Below are 19,855 nucleotides of genomic sequence, written 5' to 3'. Positions count from 1 at the left end.
ATTGTAAAGTGGTTTGTTGGTAAGTTGAGATAGCTTGCAAGCAAGGTGGCCTTGAACATCAATATGTGCCAAGTCACCTGCCACACGTATGATCAAGTGCCACGTCAAATGCCACACAAGCAAAAGTTGACACCGTTAGTAAAAATTTGACGGAAAGGACTAACGTACACCTCATCTAAAAACACATATAATATTAATTCACTAAAGAATAAATCAATATAATCAATATAAAAGAAAAGATTAACATATTTCAACATAGAAATGAACATAGTAATCAAACATAACCTATGTATAAGATTATTATTTTTAGAGAGACAATATAATATTATTTTACTAATTCATCCAATCAAATAACAACAAATAAAATTTAAATCGACACTATTCCTTTTCTTAAATAAGGAGAACCCTATTCCTTTTCATCACTTCAATCTAAACCCAAAACCCTAATCTCAAATCTCCATGGCACCACCAAAGCGACTCCGCATCACTCCGCTCGACGATCCACCCACCGCCTCCTCTTCCTCCGATGACGACCAACCACCTTCCTCCAAAAAGCCAGAAGATGAAGTAGTCGATGAAGAAGAAGATTCAGAAAAAGCGGGAGAAGAAACTGAAGAAGATGAAGATGAAGGTTCTTCATCCGAAGAAGAACAAGTTCAACCTCCTTCCAAAAATCCTCCACCTTCTACCCCAATCTCAAACCCTAAACCCGACTCCGGCTCCGAATCGGAATCTGGTTCCGAATCTGATTCTGAACAAGAACCTACTCCACCTAACGCCAAAGTCAAGCCTCTCGCATCAAAGCCCATGAAAGCCCAACCACAAGCCCAAACCCAATCTACTCCTGTACCGGCCAGATCTGGAACAAAGCGTGCAAACGAAAACGGTTCCAAACCTGCTAAGAAGAAAACAACCGGCGCCGGCGGTGGTTCTGAAAACGAGGCGGATGGAGACGGTGACGTGAAAATGACAGGGGAAGACTCAAAGAAGATGAATCAGAGAGTCTTCACTGAAGGAGACGAGATTGCCATTCTGAAAGGTCTTGCTGACTTCATTTCCAAAACCGGAAAGGATCCGATGAAGGAACTGGTCGAATTTCATAGTTTTGTGAAGAAATCTATTCACGGGGATGTGACTACCGAACAGCTGAAGCGAAAGGTCCGTGGTTTGAAGATGAAGTTCAAAGACGGTGGTGGTTTCACTAAAGAGCATGATAAGAAAGCTTTTGAACTTTCCAAAAAGGTTTGGGGCAATACTGAAGGCAATAATAACGTAGGCAATGAAGGGGAAGAAAATGGAAAAGTGAATGAGAAAACTCCGAAGAGTACTAAGAAGGAAGCTCCGGTGAGAAACAATGGTTCTGCTAAGAAAGAAAAAGTTGTCAATGGTGCTGGAAAAGATGAGGGTGGTGTTGATAGAAGCTTGGCTTTGAGTGAAATGTGTAGATTTGGTGAAGCTGCACCCTTGAATGCTATGGAAAGGGGAATAGGATTGTTGGAGGAGTCCATGGTTGATGAGTTTAACGAGGGATGGAGAAAGGTTCAAATTGCGGAGATGGAACTGTTAGTGACCCGGCGGCAACTGCTTACGGATCAGGCTAGGATAGCATTGGACGCGTTGAAGAAGACGCGTTGAAGAAGTCTATCAGTTAGGGTTGTCTTGAGGTTAATTTTGTTGCTAATATGGTACATGTTTTGGATATGTTCTCTTTTTTATTTATGCAGTGATTTTGTGGTTATCTTATGATCATTTGGTTTGACAACTGCAGATGAATGATGAATGTATTATGACTTTTTCTTATGAAATTATTGTGGTTGTTTGATCCTTTGATTATTGTTTATATGAAATTGTTATGGTTTAGAAATTTTGAATATTGTGATTGCTCAACATGCAAAGATATTATGTAATTTTGATGGTTGTAATGTTTATGCCAACATGTTTGTACATGTGGTTTGATAGAGCTTAGTCTCTGGCTTAAACAGATTGGAAGTTCCTGAAATGAATTTCAGATTTGCACTTCATGTGTAGAATACCTTCAGTGTGAGTGTTTGTGTGAACAAGAGGTGAAGCCTTTTTTGTTATGGCAGCTAAACTTTGCTTTATGTGTTGAGTTCGTATATAGATTTATAGTGTTTTTGTGTGTGCATATTATATCGATTTATAGTGTTTTTACCAGTTTAATGTTTTGCAGAATGTATGCAGTATATCTTTGTAACATCAATAACCAATAAAAATAAATAGAGTTAGTTACAATACTCTCTGATTGTTTGTAATAGTGAAGTTAAAGAATCCACAAGAATTGAGTAAAAAAATAAATCTACAAGAATTTGTATTGAGATTCAGCATAATCATGATTGAAAACAGCTCTGTAAAGGGTGCATTTCTTTAATGGTGTCAACAATGGATTCAGGACTTAAAGTAGCATCAACTCTAAGTATTCCCTCAGACTCGTCAATCTTCAGCAAATCTAACTGAGATTGCAGAAGAGACGCAGGCATATAATGTTTTCCTTCTGCAGCCCTCTTATTCACTCTAGCAATCAACACTTCCGCAGGAACATCCAATAAAATGAAGTTAACCGCACTTGTATAACCCTCTGATTTATAATCAGGATCACCTGATCTAAGTATTTCTCTATATTGCTTCTTCAACGCAGAGCAACCAAGAATCAAACCTTTTTTGTTTATTAAGTATTCTTCAATGGCATCTCTCAGCGATTCAAGCCACGGCTTCCTGTCTTCATCTGTAAGCGGGATTCCCATACTCATTTTTTCTGTTGTATTAAAAGAACTCATTTTTTCTGTTGTATTAAAAGAAATGAGATGCAAACAAATGAAATCTAAAAATACACCGAATGCGTGAATGCAAGAATATCAAACTGTAGAGAATCTAACAAACAGAAACAATTACCTTTGTTTGATTGAGAATGAAAATCATCAGCATCAAGATACTTATAGTTAATCTCTTTTTCCAGCTTTTGACCAATTGTGCTGTTCAATAGATATCCAACATATCGGTAATAAAAATACAACCACTTGCAGAAGAAACATAGTATTTCTCACACATAAAATGAGAAATCTGTCTGAAAAGTGAAAACAAATAAACAACAAAAATGAAGTAGTTATGTTATCTGAATTGGACAATTACGTTTTTCTGGCACCACTGACACCCATGATGACGATAACAGCACCTGTTAAAACCATTTACTTAATAAACTTTGCATACAAAAATTGAATGATGCAGGAAGAAGAGAAGAATAGTAAAGCCTTTACCGTTTCTTGAAACCATGGGATGCAGAGAATAGACAAGGTATGTTTTGTCTTGTGATAATAATAATTGAAGAAAGTTGAGAAAGAGAGGCTTAAGGGATAAAGACAAGTGACCATTCCATAGTCACATATGCAATTATTATGTATACTTTGAAAACAACGTATACTAAAAGTTTCAGAGTCGTGCGAGATGATAAGTATTGTATGACGAAGATAAACGTAAGAGTTGTTTTGCTTAGTCAGATCCGTCTGTTTCACCTGATCCATCTCGGGGCAATGGACGGACAAATTCTCGTCAACTAACATAAATTGAGGCTGTTTTAACTACAAGTCAACTTAAATTATAATTTCAAATAAATATAAAAAAATTAAAACATTGTATAAAATTATTAAATTTATTTTTCTGAAAATCATTCGGATCAAATACAACCTCTCATTTATTTTTTAAGATTAAATCAAAACTGAAATCATATATATTTATTTGTTTTGTATTGGTATGATATATTTATTATTATATTATTTGTGGTTTGGATAATGATATTTATTAAAAAAAAATTACTTTTTAATTTATTGAATAATTAATGTATTTGATCTATTATACAAGTTCATAATTCAGATACATTAATTATTTAAATAATCTAAAAACTAAATCTTCTTTTATAAATAGAATCAGAGAGTAATTTAGTTTAATCAATTTTTGAATATTGTACATAATTTTCATTTTTATTATATTAATTTCGTAAAAGATATAAAAATGTCATTTTTCTATACATTTATCATATTAGTATTAAATAATTAAAAAAATATATATTAATTTGAATATTCAAATAAAAATTAAATTAAATTGCATTAAATTAAATTAAATCAAATCAAATTAAAAAGATTTATGAATCATTCAAAATCAGATAGATTTTTCTTTAAAAGTCAATACAAATCGCATTCTAGCCATTTCATTTTCTTTTGAAAAATATCACAATTTTTTATTTAGTAAAACAAAATAATAGTAAATGAATACAAAATACTATGTCAATTCATTATATCATGTTGAGGGAGTGACGCAATCGGAAGCCGCCCAAAGGAATAGTAAGCGCTAAACCTTGAATCAAAACAGGGTTGCAAGCGCAAACCCTATAGATAAGCTCTGGAGTCCACCAGGAATAAAGAAAATTTTGGATTCTTATAATAAAAGAGATAATCCTTATGGTCATGCCAAAGGTCTTTAAATACAGAAAACAAATAAATCCTATTGGGCCTTATGGACCTTTAATCCAAAACAAAATTAAATAAAACAAATAAAATAAAAATTTCTTAAATATTAAAACTAAAATTGCTTAAATATTAAAATGCTTTGCGACGTGCGATTTCTTCTTTGATACGCACAGTCCTCTTACATCAGTCTCCTTCACTTCTGAAGAACTCGACCCCGAGTTCTCTTCTTGATAAATAACTTCATCTGGCAGCTCGCTATAATTGTAAGTAACAACTGAAAACCTCTCCTCACGCCGAAGTGCCATCACATCTTCTCTCACATTGAAAACTTTAGCTTCCATGTGTTTATCTCTCATAGGAGGCAAATCGTTTGCCAGCTCATCTGCGGTCAACTCCTTGAAATTCTTTAGGATCCCTAGAAGTTCTTCTGGAATTGTTTCCTCATTTACAGCATTCATCAACCCTTTGATCACCACTGGACATAAATATTCAGTTTCTTTTACAGTCTCATTATGCTCATTTTTACTCTGCGTCATCATCAAGAATCTAAGATTCTTTCCTCCTGGATTCTTATTAAAGTGCAAAACAGGAGCCATAGCAGTTTTATGTGTGCCCCATGTAAACATCATCACGTTATCCCGTCCTCGATAAGTGATATCATTATCAAACTGCCAAGGCCTACCAAGTAAAATATGACAAACATCCATATCAAGAACATCACAAAGTACCTCTTCTCTATAATGTTTTCCGATGGAGATAAGAACTCCGCAGGTTAGTGTTACTCGAACTTGGGAGCCCTTACTTACCCAACCGAGGTTGTACGGCTTCTCACGTAGTTTTGTGGAAAACTTCAAATAATTTACCAATTTTTTTGACACCAGATTCTCCATGCTGCCACTATCCACAATTAGATTACACACTTTGTTCTTGATAGAACAATGTGTCTTGAACAAATTCTTGCGTTGCCCTTCGTCTTTGGATGCTAGTAACATTCGCTGCAACACAAAATTTACCCTCTCACTAGATTCTTCCACCGCAAACTCAACATCGGCATACTCATCGTTCTTAACTGTAGAATCTTCTCTTTCCTCATCTTCCTCCCTTTCTTCCACAACAGCAGCGACTCTTCTTGTTGGACAAACATTTGATTTGTGGCCTCTTCCGTTACAACGATAACATGTGTCTATAACGGGTCTAGCATATGGATTATTTGGCCTCTGAATTGGTGCTTTACCATGCTGCACACTGCTAGAGCTGCTAGCCCCCTTATTCTCAAGATTGGAATCTCGGGGTGTTGCATTCTTTTCCTTGTCACCTGCTGATTCACAGTTACTTTGGGGTGAATACCTTTCAATAGACGAGAAATTTCGAGGGGATTTCTCCATCAATTCTGCCTTCAAAGCCAAACTGGATGCTTCAGCTACGGTCCATACAGTCTGTAAACTCATCTTCTCCTGCAAGGATCCCTTTAGGCCACTGATGTATCGAGCCACTTTCTGGCTTTCTGATTCTCCCAATTCATTGCGCTCAGAAAACCGCAGGAACTCAGTTGTGTATTCAGTCATAGTTCTCTTGCCCTTAACACACTCGATGTACATCTTATAAAGAGTATGCTCATAATCCTCCGGTAAAAACCGCTCCAGCATCAATTGTTTCATTCTTCTCCAAGTTCTAACTGGCCCCTTTCTTTGTCTCTGCCTTTGAACAACAAGTTTATACCACCAGACAGCTGCAGTACTTTTAAGCCTGATTGCAACCATCTTGACTTGCTTGTTCTCAGGGACACCCATAACATCGAAGAACCTGTCGACGTCGATCTGCCAATCAAGAAACTCCTCCACTCCCATAGTTCTGTAGAACAATGAAATATCAGCCTTCACTCGATAGTCATGGTTGTTCTGTAGATTCCCACGATTATCCTCTTCATCGTAAGGTTCTTCTTCATCAGAACTCGAATCTTCGACACAGTTTCCACCCCGTAGAACCCTAATCGGTTCCCCTCTCCTGTCTCTTCGCCGATTCCCATTGTTGGAGTTGTTCGCCTGATTTGCTAAATTCGCCATCTGTTCAGTCAAAGTAGTTAGAGCCGCGGTAAAAGCCGTGGTAATTCCCTCAAGATCTGCTTTGGTCACCGGTTGATCCGCCATAGTTGTCTAGCTACGAAAAGAACAGGAGAAAACTTGCTCTGATGCCAACTGATGCAGTCGGAAGCCGCCCAAAGGAATAGCAAGCACTAAACCTTGAATGAAAACAGGGTTGCAAGCGCAAACCCTATAGATAAGCTCTGGAGTCCACCAGGAATAAAGAAAATTTTGAATTATATTATAATAAAAGAGATAATCCTTATGGCCATGCCAAAGGTCTTTAAATACAGAAAACAAATAAACCCTATTGAGCCTTATGGGCCTTTAATCCAAAACAAAATTAAATAAAACAAATAAAATAGAAATTGCTTAAATATTAAAACTAAAATTGCTTACATATTAAAATGCTTGCCGACGTGCGATTTCTTCTTTGATACGCACATTCTTCCTACATCACGGAGTCATGGTTTAATTATTTCTAGTTCTATTTAGATATCTTTAAAATTAGTGGAAATTAGCATTGTGGAGTGGGCATAATAGAATATATTAAAATGGAATCAGAATTTCATTTTATTATTTAAAAAATGAATGAAATAGAACATGCCTTAAGAAATGTGGTTGAATTTAATTAAACCCTATAAAATTGATTTGTAGGATGATAATTGCTCAGACTTATAAAAATATGTTGAGACTAAAAAAGTAAAAATTATTCGATGTGAGACTATAACGATGTGTTGTTATTTGTATTTGTTATGGGTCGTCTACAACACTCAATAGTAAGACAAAAAAACGTATAAAGTAAGTGGACTCTATTTTCTTTTTGAGCAGATGATAATGTGTACGAGAGTTCGGTTAACTATTCAGATTTATATTATGGTTAAACTTAATCCACACCTTAATCCACTTTTTCAATTACCAACTTCTTCTTCTTCTTTTTCTTCTTTGCAAAGTCAAAAGAAAACTTTATTTATCAATAGGCATAACAGATGCCACAAAAAATACAAACTGCCAACCACCATATACCAATCAATAGGGCATCAAACACCAGTCTGCTATGGGGCAACAGATAAAACCAACTGGAAACTAGGATCTTTACCCCAAAACAAAGCATACTGATATAACACCAAACATGAAATATGACAACCCCCTGTACAATGAAAAAACAGAAGGAAAAACACAACAGACCCCAGTAGTAGTACACCAATTCTAAGAGTTGATTAATAAATCTAGCTAAAGCAAAATGACAGTCTGCAATTAAGGGACTACTCCACAACACTAGTTGAATTTTAACCAGCTGCTTCTTCTATTTAAGAAGAAAAGCGCACACGTCCGAGTGTTAATCTTATAGGTCAGCCCTCTCTCCACCGCATAGAAAGTTCACGACTATCGCAACAAGTCTTGTTTCCTTGTTGTTTACCAAACAATTTTGGTTCCATCAATGAACATTGGCGCTGTATGTGAGTATCAAAATCTACTTCTGCTCTTTTTCAAAGTCTAGATCTCCTCTGTTAGAAGTTCGACTCTCTTTCATTAGAAGTTCAGATCTCATCCACTCGAAGTACATATCTATGTTTCCCGATTACTTTTCTCAAATTCCAACTTCCTTTCACAAGATCTTCTCTTAGATCCATCAACTATGCTGGCGCCCAAAGCCACTCGTTTCGTTGTTCAATGACAAGCTGTTGTCACCGCTGCTAAAGCTACCAAAGATACGTCACATATTCCTCAAAGAGTATATGATCCAATCTTAGTAGTATCTTTTTTGTTCCTTTGCTACAAAATCTCATCAAATCTAGAGAATACAAAGGAGTATTCTAGCCTTTTTTGTTCCCCGTATCTGCATTAAAATTTCACCAATGTGAGCCTTCACTCAAACCTCCGCCACTACGTATTATACTTGGACATGAAATACTTATTGGTTTTCAACTGTTACAGGTTAACCTCAGTGTGCAGTGAGCAAATGATATACTAAATAATGTTTACATGGTGCAACAATAGAATTCACACGCCATGGCAGAAAGGCTATTCACGATTGAAGAGAGCCTACAACATGTTAACCCAAAGAATAGCACGGCGCAAGAAAGTGCCTCCCAAAGAAATCAAACCACCTTTCCAAAACTATCCTCTATTAAAGCCACACCTCCGCGAAGAAAAGTTCCAAGATTACTAGGTCGTTGCCACCAACGAAGACACCATACTCTTCCCCTGAACATGAAGATAGAAGCGGAAGTCACACTCTCCCAGAGGTATGCCGTCCTCGTAAAATGGATAGATATGAAGAAGATCCTTTAGCCTAGAGAGGAAGAAAAATCCCTTGTCTTCCCACATTCTCGAGAGAAAAATTTCGAGGTTGCTAAAGAAACCTCCCAAGTTTCAAAGCTATGTTGGGACCAGGGACAAACACGTCGAACATTTGGCCGATCGGTTGGACTATCACCACGCCAAAGAGGCCGTAAAGTGCAAGTTGTTTACACTAACCCGAACTGAATTTTATTTGTTTTGTATTGGCATGATGTATTTTATTATTATATTATTTGTTGTTTGGACAATGATATTTATTATTGGTCATATTTATAAGAAAAAAATTAACTTTTTAAATGTATTGAATAATTAATGGATTTGATTTATTATACAGTGCAAAATCCAAATACATTAATTATTCAATTAATCTAAAAAAATAAACTTTTTCTAGTAGTTTAGTTTAATTAATTTTTTAATATGGTACATAATTTTGATTTTTATTATATTAATGTCGTATTAGATATAAAAATATCATTTTTCTATACTCATATGATATTAATATTAAATAATTAAAATATATATTATTTTGAATATTCAAATAGAAAATAAAATTAAACTGCATTAAATTAAATCAAAATCAAATTAAAAAGATTTATGAATCATTCAAAAGGAACCAAACGGCACATAATTTTATTTTAAAGTCAGATAGATTTTTCTTTAGAAGTCAATACAAATCACATTCTAGCCATTTCATTTTCTTTTAAAAAATATCACAATTTTTTATTTACTAAAACAAAATAATATTAAATGAATACAAAATACTATGTCAATTCATTATATCATGTCGATGGAGTCATGATTTAATTATTTCTAGTTCTATTTAGATATCTTTTAAAATTAGTGAAAATTAGCATTGTGGAGTGGGCATAATAGAATATATTAAAATGGAATCAGATCTTATTTTTTTTTATATTTTATTATATAATAAAATGAAATTTTCATTTTATTATTTAAAATGTGAAAGAAATAAAATGTGCCTTAAGAAATGTGGTTGGATCTAACTAAACTGTATAAAATTGATTTGTAGGATAATGATTGTCTCGACTTATAAAGACATGTCAAGACTAAAAATTATTCGATATGAGACTCATAACGATGTCTAGTAAGTTTCTTATTTTATTTATGTTTTCACTATTTAACATAAATTACAATGATTGTCTCGACTTATAAAGACATGTCAAGACTAAAAATTATTCGATATGAGACTCATAACGATGTCTAGTAAGTTTCTTATTTTATTTATGTTTTCACTATTTAACATAAATTACAGCACAAAACAACAAAGTCAAAGTTAAAAAATACAATATCTTTCTATATACAATAATTCAAGAGAATATCTTACCCCACTCTTAGATCTCTTATCCACCATGCGAATTGCCTAAAATGTCCTTCTATTTTTGTAGATGTATCTCTGGAAGTATTTTTTTGTTTAACGTTGTTTTGTTTCATAGATGTACATACGGAAGCTTCCGTAGATGCATCTTCGGTAGCATTTGATGTTATATTCACGCTAGACTCTTCCTCTCCCCCATTATTAAATTTTCACATTTCCAAACACCCAGACTCTCAAAACCTCAAATATCAAACTTCCACAAAACCCGTTTCCTTTCTCTTGAGTTCGAAGGATAACGTCAACATCAACTATCATCACATACCAACAACTTCAAAACTTAATTTAATCGGTAAGTATTCGACTTTTTGAGTTATTTTAGAGTTTTTGTAATAGAGTTTGAATTCGATTTTTAGGTGTAGAAATGATTGGTAGTTTTATAAATATAGTTTAGAGACAATGTAGGTAGTGTTTGATGTGTAAAACAGACAATCAAGCCACCAAAATGGGGTTTTTAACCCTCTACAACAGTGACTAGACGTCATTGTTGCATTTTGGAGGTTTCAAAACCTCTTGTAGATTCATCTACGAAATAATGGAACATTGGGTCATTCCATAAATGCACCTACGGAAGAAACCCAGTCTTTTGAAACATAAGGTACTTCCGTAGATGCATCTACGGAAGAACAAATATTTTTTTTCTATCTTTTCTTGTTATAACTACATAGTATATAACTCGATTTTATTTGTATCATAATGCAGACATTATGATCGACTATCCAGATCGCATTATACATGGGAGGACTACACAACATGCATCCGTGCGGCGTTAACGAATGCATCTAGTATCACAAATGATTGATGGAACTGCCGTTTCAGTTGATGTATTTGCTACACCCATTCAAGTAGGGCCTTATCCATCAGTTCCAATCGAGGGGCCTTCTCCATCCGTTCTAGTTGAGAGGCCTTCTCCATCTACTACTTCATCACGGAGGCCTCGGGATGATGCTGAGGGTTCCTCACAGATGCCTTCCTCCTACAGACTTCGACGAGGCAGTTCTTCTACTTTTGTGCCTGTGCTAGTAACGACAAAGGCAGGATCTTCGATGCCACCTCTTGAGCTACACGAGGATGATCCGATACCGGAGCCTGTCTGGTACACGGGGAGTTCTATAGATGCATCCCAGTTGACAGGGTATGCAGATCATTCAGCCAGGCATAACTAGGAGATGGAGGTAATTTTTTTTAAGGTTATTACTTATTACTTTTTTTTCTTCAGTTTATGACTTTGCTTATTAATAACAGTGTTTTTTTGGAAAATTTCATAGTAGGGATCCCCAAAGGTTCTACAACCATGGTCGGAAGATTGTCGTTCTCGCCCAGCCTGACGAGCCCTGGTTCTAGGATGCACTCGCAGCTTCTAGGCTGAGGGACCTCTGTCAGGTCGGATTCTAGACGATCCATAATGGGATGCTGATGGCATTTGCAGAGAGGTGACATTCAGAGACTTCGTCCTTTCAACTTCCTCACAGTGAGATTACCATCACTCTTGACGATATTGAATGCCTCCTGCATCTACCTATTAGGGGTATCCTCCTTGATCACGACAGGCTGACGAAGGAGGAAGCGATGGAGAGGCTGATTGAGGAGCTGGGGGCTGATCTCGCTGACGTGCTTGAGGAGGTGGAGAGGACTCGCGGGGCACACATGAGGTTTCAATCCTTGCAGGCCGAGCTTTTTGCGGCACATGAGGCTGCTGGTAATGAGGCAGAAGCGAATATACACAGAGAGCGGGTGCTGAGATGTTACTTCCTTTTTTGATAGACACTCAGCTCCTTATGGACATGAGCTCTATGTACACAGACGTCGTTTACCTAACGTACTTATCGGATATCGCATGTGTCCAGGAGTACAACTGGGAAGCAGTTACACTAGCGTACAACTACCATAGACTCAGAGAGTGATGCCTATGAAGGCAAGGACTGTGGCTGGAAGTTGTACCCTCTTAGTGGTAACAATCTTATATCCTTCTACATTTTCTCAACGTTTATTATATATTTGAAATAGTATGATTGATCACCGTGTTTTTTATTCAGGGTTAGATACTACAACACGTCACTAACATTATTGGCTGGGGAGATGTGTCGGGTTACACTGAGGTCATGCCGCGTGCTAGAGCCTTCACCCCTTCAGAGGGAACTAGGTGTTGGGTCCTTACAGGCGTTGTCTCAACCGCATGGCCGTTGAGGACGTCTGATATGACTGCTAAAATGATCCCTGTGAGACGGTTCTGTGGGATGACACCGCTCTCTATTCTGGATGGTTGGCTTCCACTTCAACCATTATTGTTTGTTATCTTCCAGAGCGCGTCATGCGTCAATTTGGCTACCAACAGACGATACCCAGCTACCATTCTGACTCCGCTCCTATCTCCATAACTCATCGGCAGCTAGACGAGGTCTTTGCAAATTGAGAGCACCACATAATTCCTGCCGAGGCTTGAGCGACCAGATCAGGGGTAGACTTGCGTCGACGGGTATATCACCTGATACTACAAAGTGTCACACCCATATATGATTCCCACCGCACCTGGATCACCATCTAGACCAAACCATGAGGAGATTTTGCGGACTCATCAGGCTCAGTTGGACCACACTCAGGATGTTCTTCCTCGGTGTTGTCAGATAGCTAACATGTGGAGGGCAGGAATTGCATGTCGTTTCTTCCTTGAGGGGTCTTATGTCAGGCGTGTAATGGATGGTAAGATTAGGCTGGCAGAGGAGGCATTCATGTACCATCGACATCGTGCCAGGACAGGTGGGGCACTTGACGGTAGAGGCAAAGTAACCAGCATATGGTGTGGTGGACGTAGAGGCGGAGGCGGGGCCAGAGGCAGAGGAGAGGCACAGGATGATGTCCGACACGCACAGTAGTGATGACTGTGATTTATTTGATACCTGTATTTTTATTTCATTTTATGTACGTTACTTTGATTATGTATTCGACATTATTGGCCGACAATTCATACGATGTATTTTTTTGGTGTAATATTTACTATTGCCTTTAAATTGCATTAATTTAATTTACTATAATTTGATTTTCCATTTTTGTTATAAAAATTGAGTTTTTGAGTGAAATGTATGTGATTTTAAAATATAGCAGACTGTTCTGCATGTACATCTACAGAACACTCTGTTTTAACATGTTCCGTAGATGTACCTACGTAAATAAACAATTTAAAAAAAAATGCTTCTAGATGTGCATCTACGGAAGAAGGGGGCATAATTGGAATTTCGCTAAGTGACTGAGAGATTCAAGGGGTGGATTGAGATTTTCTCTAATCCAAACTACCATATTATAGACCTAGTTTATTTGATATGTTCATAGACTTTAGAACTACATGATTTCTATGTGCCAAATATTGACTTTTGTTTTTTTAGTTATATTTCATATTTTATATTATTTCTCGACCTTTTGATAGATATCAAAAGAGGAAGAGACATATCAATACATAATAATAAAGCAAAATGAGTTTTGGGCAATTTTGACAAGTGTCATGCTCACATCAATTCTCATGTTTTACAAACTTTTTAAAAAAGGAAATCTTTTATTTAAAAATAATTACTTTTTTATTAATTATTTATATTAAGTTTTTTATTTTATTTATTAATTGAAGGATATGGAGAAATTCTTGATACACGTAAAAAATAATTACCTTTTTATATGGAAGGATATGGGAAAGACCAAAGAAATATGCTATGATAATAAGAAAAGAAATTGATTTTCCCCATACACTCTTTCACACACATGAGGAAGATTTTTTACTCATCATATCACTTCTAACGCTTCATGTTTCTAATGCACATCAAAGCATCTATAAGAAGAAGCCACATGAAGAGATCAATGCATTGTCCAATTCTTATACGTGAATTTATCTTTTTTTGATTAAGCGGTTCCTTCTTCTTCAATCTCGGTTCATGATGCCATTGATGCGCGCTATTTTTGTTTTTCGGTTTTGTTTTTAGGGTTTTATGCTCTTCTTTCTGCATCAAATTTCATTTTAGGGTGTTATTTGGATTTTAGATTTTTCTATTATTACAGGAGCCCACAGTGCATCGTATCAGGTCTGCAAACAATAATCATTTTAGTGTTTTCATCCTTTCGGTTCCCTCAAATTTCTTCCAATCGAATCAGATTTTCAAATTTTTTAGTCGTTGATTTCCATCCTTTTACATTGCTACTGTTTTGTTTTTTCTTTGTTTTCATCATTTTTTAAGTTGTTGTTGATTTTGATATGAACTTTTTTCATCACTTTTTCATCAGATTTTATGACCACTCCATCTGTTTTTATTGTTTTCATCAATATTTTTAAGAATATTACATATATTATACTAAGATCGTTCCCATAACTTTTCACACAATGTTTATTATTCATTATTAATCAACAACACTGTAATACGGTGAACTGACTTTATCGAAATGTCGCGGTTAAGCAAGAGTCGCCACCGACTTTTATTTTATCCAAATATCAGAAAGGCTAAAAGAACAGGAAAAACCTTTTAAATAAAAACTGAGTTCGGGGGGTAATTATGCAAAGGGAAGGTGTAAGGCACCCTTTGCATCCATGGTTATCCATGGGCTCTTAATTGCTTTGCTCTTTAAAAAAAATGTAGAAGAAGAAGAAAACAAGGACTTTAGCTCGTAAATGAGCGTAGCCTTATGAGTTTTTTAGAAAAAGGGTAGAGAAAGAATTTTGAAACCAGAGCAAAGCAATTAGGGGAAAATTACCTGGTTAGATGAAAAGTGTTCTTTTTAGCCTTTCAGGGCTATCCCTACCATAAGAGGGTAAAGAAGTCCTTTGATTTGGAGATTGAAGGTGTAACAACCTGCCCTAAAATTGAAGCTTTTAGAGTCGCCACCTATTCTGAAGGGCGAATAGGAAACCCTACGCAGTTAAGAGATCAGGGTAACTTATTATAATCAGGTCGAGGGAAGGTGTTAGGCACCCTCAACCCTTTCCTAAGGTTTTATGTTAAGGCAAAAGTTTTATGGCTAAAAGTGAAGGTTTAATAGCTAAGGAATTGAATAGGGGAAAATTGAGATTTTAGGGAGGGGGACTCGCCTTGGTTATCCAAGTGCCTACGTATCTCCTTATGGAGAATCAGAGTCAACGTAGTTCGGGCACAGGATTGTACGCCTTTGAATTAGTTATGGGGTTGTTTGAAGGCTTTTTGAATGGCCTGTCGTAGTTTTGGAAGTTGTGATTTGAAAGGCATTTTGAATTTCCTGATTGAAAAGGATGAAAATCCGTAGTGTCGTGGTTTAGTGGGTTTTAGATTTGGGCGTACAACCCTGATTTGATATGTCACCGTTAGATGCGATGATCAATAGATTTGACCAGTATAGCTAACAGATTAATGGGGCATTGCGGGTTACTCAGATCGATAGATTCGATCGTCGCGGGCAGCAAATTAAATGTGTTTTAATTATATATTTTTATCTCTCGTCTAATGCGACTAATAAATTTAGTCGGGTCGAGGAGAGAATTATTCAAGAATTAACATTTTGCCAAATAGGCAATGGGATCGGGCAGACCCTAATAGTCATGAACCTCTCTAGGGTTTTTATTGTGGTTTTTAATAATTAAAATTATTTAAAATTAATTAAGTCGAATAATCGACATAATCGGGAAAATAAATCCTAATGTTAATTATTAGCCTAATCCTATTTTTATTATTCTAAACCTAATTAAATAAATAAGTTAAATTAAATATAATTGGTTAATTGAAAATCTAGATAACTAAATAAATAAATAAAAATATATAATAACACCTGGGCTGTAATCCTGTGTTATTAGCCTCTGGGTGTCCATGATACACCTACGCATTCACGTGCTTTGGATCTGGCTTTGAAATCATCCTATGGTCTTGCTACGAGGGCACACCGTGAGCTTTCGCTGGCCACACGTATTGGATCTCAAGGCAAAGAGTAAGAGAAGAAATTGAAAAAATACCATGGCCGCTGGGAATCGATCCGCACACCCAGAGGTCGCGCGCTCCTTCTCCCAACCAGTCGTACTACATGCTTCACGTGTTACTGGATTGCACGCATCGCCTAATATATAAAAGCTAATTGATGGATAGGAAAACGTGTCCAGCACTGTAGCTCTTCTTCTTTGTTTGCAATACACTTTTTTCTTCCCTGCCCAAATTTGCCTCACAAAACACGGTATATAAACAGAATATAATAGCATAAGTCGACTCCAAATCATGGTCCAAACACGATGGCATCTCCCGTTCAGTCTAATTCCATTTAGTTTAGAAAACCCCAATTCAGAGCTTCGAATCCCAACAATGGTGGAATCCTGTACCTGCGCTTAAATCCTAATTAAACTGAACAGAAAGCGTCGCGACAGTATCCTAAACAAGATTACATAATCAAAACGCATTCAAAATGCCCGTACGAACAGAATCGGGAGATAACAAAATCGTCGCATATGTGAGTGCTGGGCTGAACCGTGATGATGATGATGCACGTCCCTCCTCCTTCTTCCGCTTCAACGTCCTTTTTCCAAAATCCCTGTCTAAATTTATACTTTTTTTTACAGTGGAAATATGATTAGAAGCTGTTAGTATCTTAAATTCATGAGGAATTGAGGCATATGTGATGGTTTGTTGCTATATGTACAAGACTTGGGAATTATGCAGTGTCAAAGTTTGTTAAAGTGGCCTCATGAAAAGAAAAAAAGGTAGTGTGTTGAGAGGTGGAAAATGTACGTGAAAGTAAGGAATTTGTTAACGAAAGTTGTACCGTGAATTTGTGTCGGGTTAGAAAATTGGCCTCCCCTAATTGTTAGAAATAGTCCTATTTATATTAGCTAAATTAGGTTTTCCTATACCTAATGGGCCTATTCCCCAATTAACTTAATAATTATAAAAAGAATAAAATTCTAATAATACCAATATTTAAATCAATACCAATAATCCTAATAATATTAATCCTAACAATAGTAATATTTATAAATTAGAATAGTTAATAATAATAAAATGATTTAAACCAAATATTAAAATTAATAATCCAACAAAAAAATCATAAGCCATATGATCAATTGTGAAACGGACTAAGAATCTCGAAAATGGAACAGATGGGTTAAATGACTGGGCTCAAGAACCTTCTAACCTTAACCCTCATCTTAACTCAAGGTATTTTATAAAAGGGTGAGTTTGACAATAGGAATGTCAAACCCCATGACTCTTAATTTCGGCCCTTGATGAATTAAAAGACGCGGATTTGATCGGGAAAATTTTGGGGTATGACAGCTGCCCCTGTTCAATCTACTTAAACCTGAAGAGTCAGATAGGCACGTCTGCCTGTCGTGATATAAAGGTAGAAGATGATTGGACACTGAAATACCCTGAAATTTGCATGGGGAGAAATTATGTAGGAGATGGGCTTAAAGATGCCACCCGAGGTAAATACCATTTTTCAGAGTGTGAAGCAAACACCTTTTGGAAGGAACCAGGTGATTTTGATTGTAGCACGGCCTAAAAGGCAACCTGAATTTTATGCGATGCTATGATGCATGCATGTATGATGCAGCGAGCCTCTCAAAATAAATGAGGGCGATGTATGGATATGCATTATGTATGAATGAGGTATGTAAGTTGAATGATGCATGATTGTTAGTTATGTCAATTGAAGTATGTTAGTAATTCTGAAAAGAAAGATAAAACCTTTGTGTGTTATTGATGATGTTTTGGAGAATATCACTGCCGAGTAACTCACGTGATAAACCCAATTGAAGAAACCTTTGAAAATTTTATTGTAGAACCCTTTGCAAAACCCCTTTGCTCGAGTGTGAGAGAAAAGAATCGTCCTGCTAAAGCCTGAGTCTTACATAGCGAGGACTTGTAAGAGGGATTACTTGTTATGATTCTAACAAGCTTACCTGCACCAATAGGATCATTTGCGAGGGTTATCGCAAACTCACCTGCACCAATAGGATCATTTGCGAGAGTTATCGCAAACTCACCTGCACCAATAGGATCATTTGCGAGGGTTATCGCAAACTCACCTGCACCAATGGGATCATTTGCGAGGGTTATCGCAAACTCACCTGCACCATTAGGATCGTTTGCGAGGGTTATCGCAAACTCACCAGCACCAATAGGATCATTTTCGAGGGTTATCGCAAACTTACCTGCACCATTAGGATTATTTGCTAGGGTTATAGCAAACTCACCTGCACCATTAGGATTATTTGCGAGGGTTATCACAAACTCACCTGCACCATTAGGATCGATTGTCATAGTTCTGACAAGTTCACCTGCACCAAAGGAATTACCTGCCATGGTTCTGACAAGCATACCTGCATAAGAGGAATCATTTGCTATAGTTCTAGCAAACTTACCTGCATGAAAAAGATTCACCTGTTTGGAGACTCACGACTCGAGGGTCAGATAAAATAGCATGTCAAATATTCACGACTCGAGGGTCGGAAAACACACCTATCACAACACGAGGGTTGGAAACTCACGACACGTGGGTCGAAAAATACACATATCACAACACGAGGGTTGGAAAATCACGACACGTGGGTCGGAAGCTGGACTTTTGTAGTATGCGAATGCACTAGATGATATGTATATGGGAATGCGTATGTATATGTGCAGATGCTGATGTCAATCCCAAGATTTTATCTCCTTATTGAATTTGTTTAGACCATATTTGCACCTACACCACGACTATGCTTATGCTGGCTTTGTAATGTTCATGTATGTGGATAACGCTTATGCTCATGCATATGTTGATTGAGGTAACAAGAGGAATGAAATAATGTCTTATATAAGACTACCTGAAAAGGTTTCTGGAATGGATATGAAAAATCGTCTTTAAAGAAGACTACCTGAAGAGGTTCCTAGAAAGGATAAAATTTGTCTTAAAGAAGACTACCTGGAAAGGTTCTTAGAATGGATAGAAATTTGTCTTAAAGAAGACCACCTGAAAAGGCTGAAAGATGTCTTTAAGAAGGACTACCTAAAAGGTTCTAAGCAAGGACAGAAATTTGTCTTAAAGGAGACCACTTGGAGAGGCTGAAAAATGTCAAAGGTTGAAAGATGTCTTAAAAAAGGCTACCTAAAAAAGGTTCTTAGAAAGGACGATGAATGTCTTAGAAAAGACCACCTAGAAAGGTTCGTAGAATGTCTTAAAGAAGACCACCTGAAGAGGTTCCTGAGAAGGATGACAAATTGTCTTAAAGAAGACTACCTAAAGAGGTTCTTGGAAAGGATGACCAATTTTCTTAAAGAAGACTACCTAAAGAGGTTCCTAGAAAGGATGACAATTTGCCTTGAATAAGACTTCTTGAGGAAGCTCCTAGAAAGGGTCGTGAGATTTGTCTTAAAGAAGATTACCTGAAAAGGCTGAAAGAATGTCTTAAAAAGACTACCTAAAAAGGTTCTTGGAAGGGACAATGAATGTCTTAGAAAATACTACCTAGAAAGGCTCTTAGAAAAAGAATGTCTTAAAGAAGACTATCTAAAAAGGTGCAGTGTAATGTATCGACCAATGAATGTAATGCATGATTTATATGTATTTGCATGATGCTCCAATGATAGGTTGTTGATAACCAAAGCGTATATAGCTCGCTGGAGTTGTAAGGT

At 36.5% G+C, this 19,855-nt stretch overlaps 2 protein-coding genes across 4 annotated transcripts; one reads left to right on the top strand and one right to left on the bottom strand.

The window, feature by feature from the left end:
- Positions 1-388: 388 nt before the first annotated feature.
- On the top strand, positions 389-1,822 carry LOC131620512 (probable transcription factor At1g61730). The gene has a single exon (XM_058891618.1). The coding sequence runs from the start codon at positions 460-462 to the stop codon at positions 1,633-1,635; it is 1,176 nt and encodes a 391-aa protein (XP_058747601.1). The 5' UTR covers positions 389-459; the 3' UTR covers positions 1,636-1,822.
- A 386-nt stretch (positions 1,823-2,208) lies between these two features.
- On the bottom strand, positions 2,209-3,540 carry LOC131620513 (gluconokinase-like). 3 transcript variants are annotated; one of them, XM_058891619.1, is made up of 4 exons: positions 3,273-3,462; positions 3,148-3,190; positions 2,911-2,990; positions 2,209-2,800 (listed from the first exon to the last, which is right to left on the bottom strand). In XM_058891619.1, exons 1-4 carry the CDS (start codon positions 3,286-3,288, stop codon positions 2,349-2,351), a joined length of 591 nt encoding a protein of 196 aa, XP_058747602.1. In that variant the 5' UTR covers positions 3,289-3,462; the 3' UTR covers positions 2,209-2,348. The 3 variants fall into 3 exon arrangements, 2 of the variants coding, with proteins under 2 accessions (XP_058747602.1, XP_058747603.1); XM_058891620.1 differs by having other exon boundaries at positions 2,209-2,773; positions 3,273-3,458; XR_009289169.1 differs by having other exon boundaries at positions 2,631-2,800; positions 2,911-3,190; positions 3,273-3,540.
- Between the last annotated feature and the right edge of the window lie 16,315 nt (positions 3,541-19,855).

The sequence above is a fragment of the Vicia villosa genome, linkage group LG7 (assembly GCF_029867415.1).
Source record: "Vicia villosa cultivar HV-30 ecotype Madison, WI linkage group LG7, Vvil1.0, whole genome shotgun sequence".
Lineage (NCBI taxonomy): Eukaryota > Viridiplantae > Streptophyta > Magnoliopsida > Fabales > Fabaceae > Vicia > Vicia villosa.
This window is presented reverse-complemented; position numbering and strand designations above follow the sequence as displayed.

Excerpts from the sequence above, each read along its gene's own strand:
- LOC131620512 (XM_058891618.1), top strand. The coding sequence starts at position 460 with ATGGCACCACCAAAGCGACTCCGCATCACTCCGCTCGACGATCCACCC.
- LOC131620513 (XM_058891619.1), bottom strand. Across the intron at positions 2,991-3,147 it reads GTCAGTGGTGCCAGAAAAAC|CACAATTGGTCAAAAGCTGG; the intron begins GTAATTGTCCAA and ends TCTATTGAACAG. Across the intron at positions 2,801-2,910 it reads TCATTCTCAATCAAACAAAG|AAAAAATGAGTTCTTTTAAT; the intron begins GTAATTGTTTCT and ends TTAATACAACAG.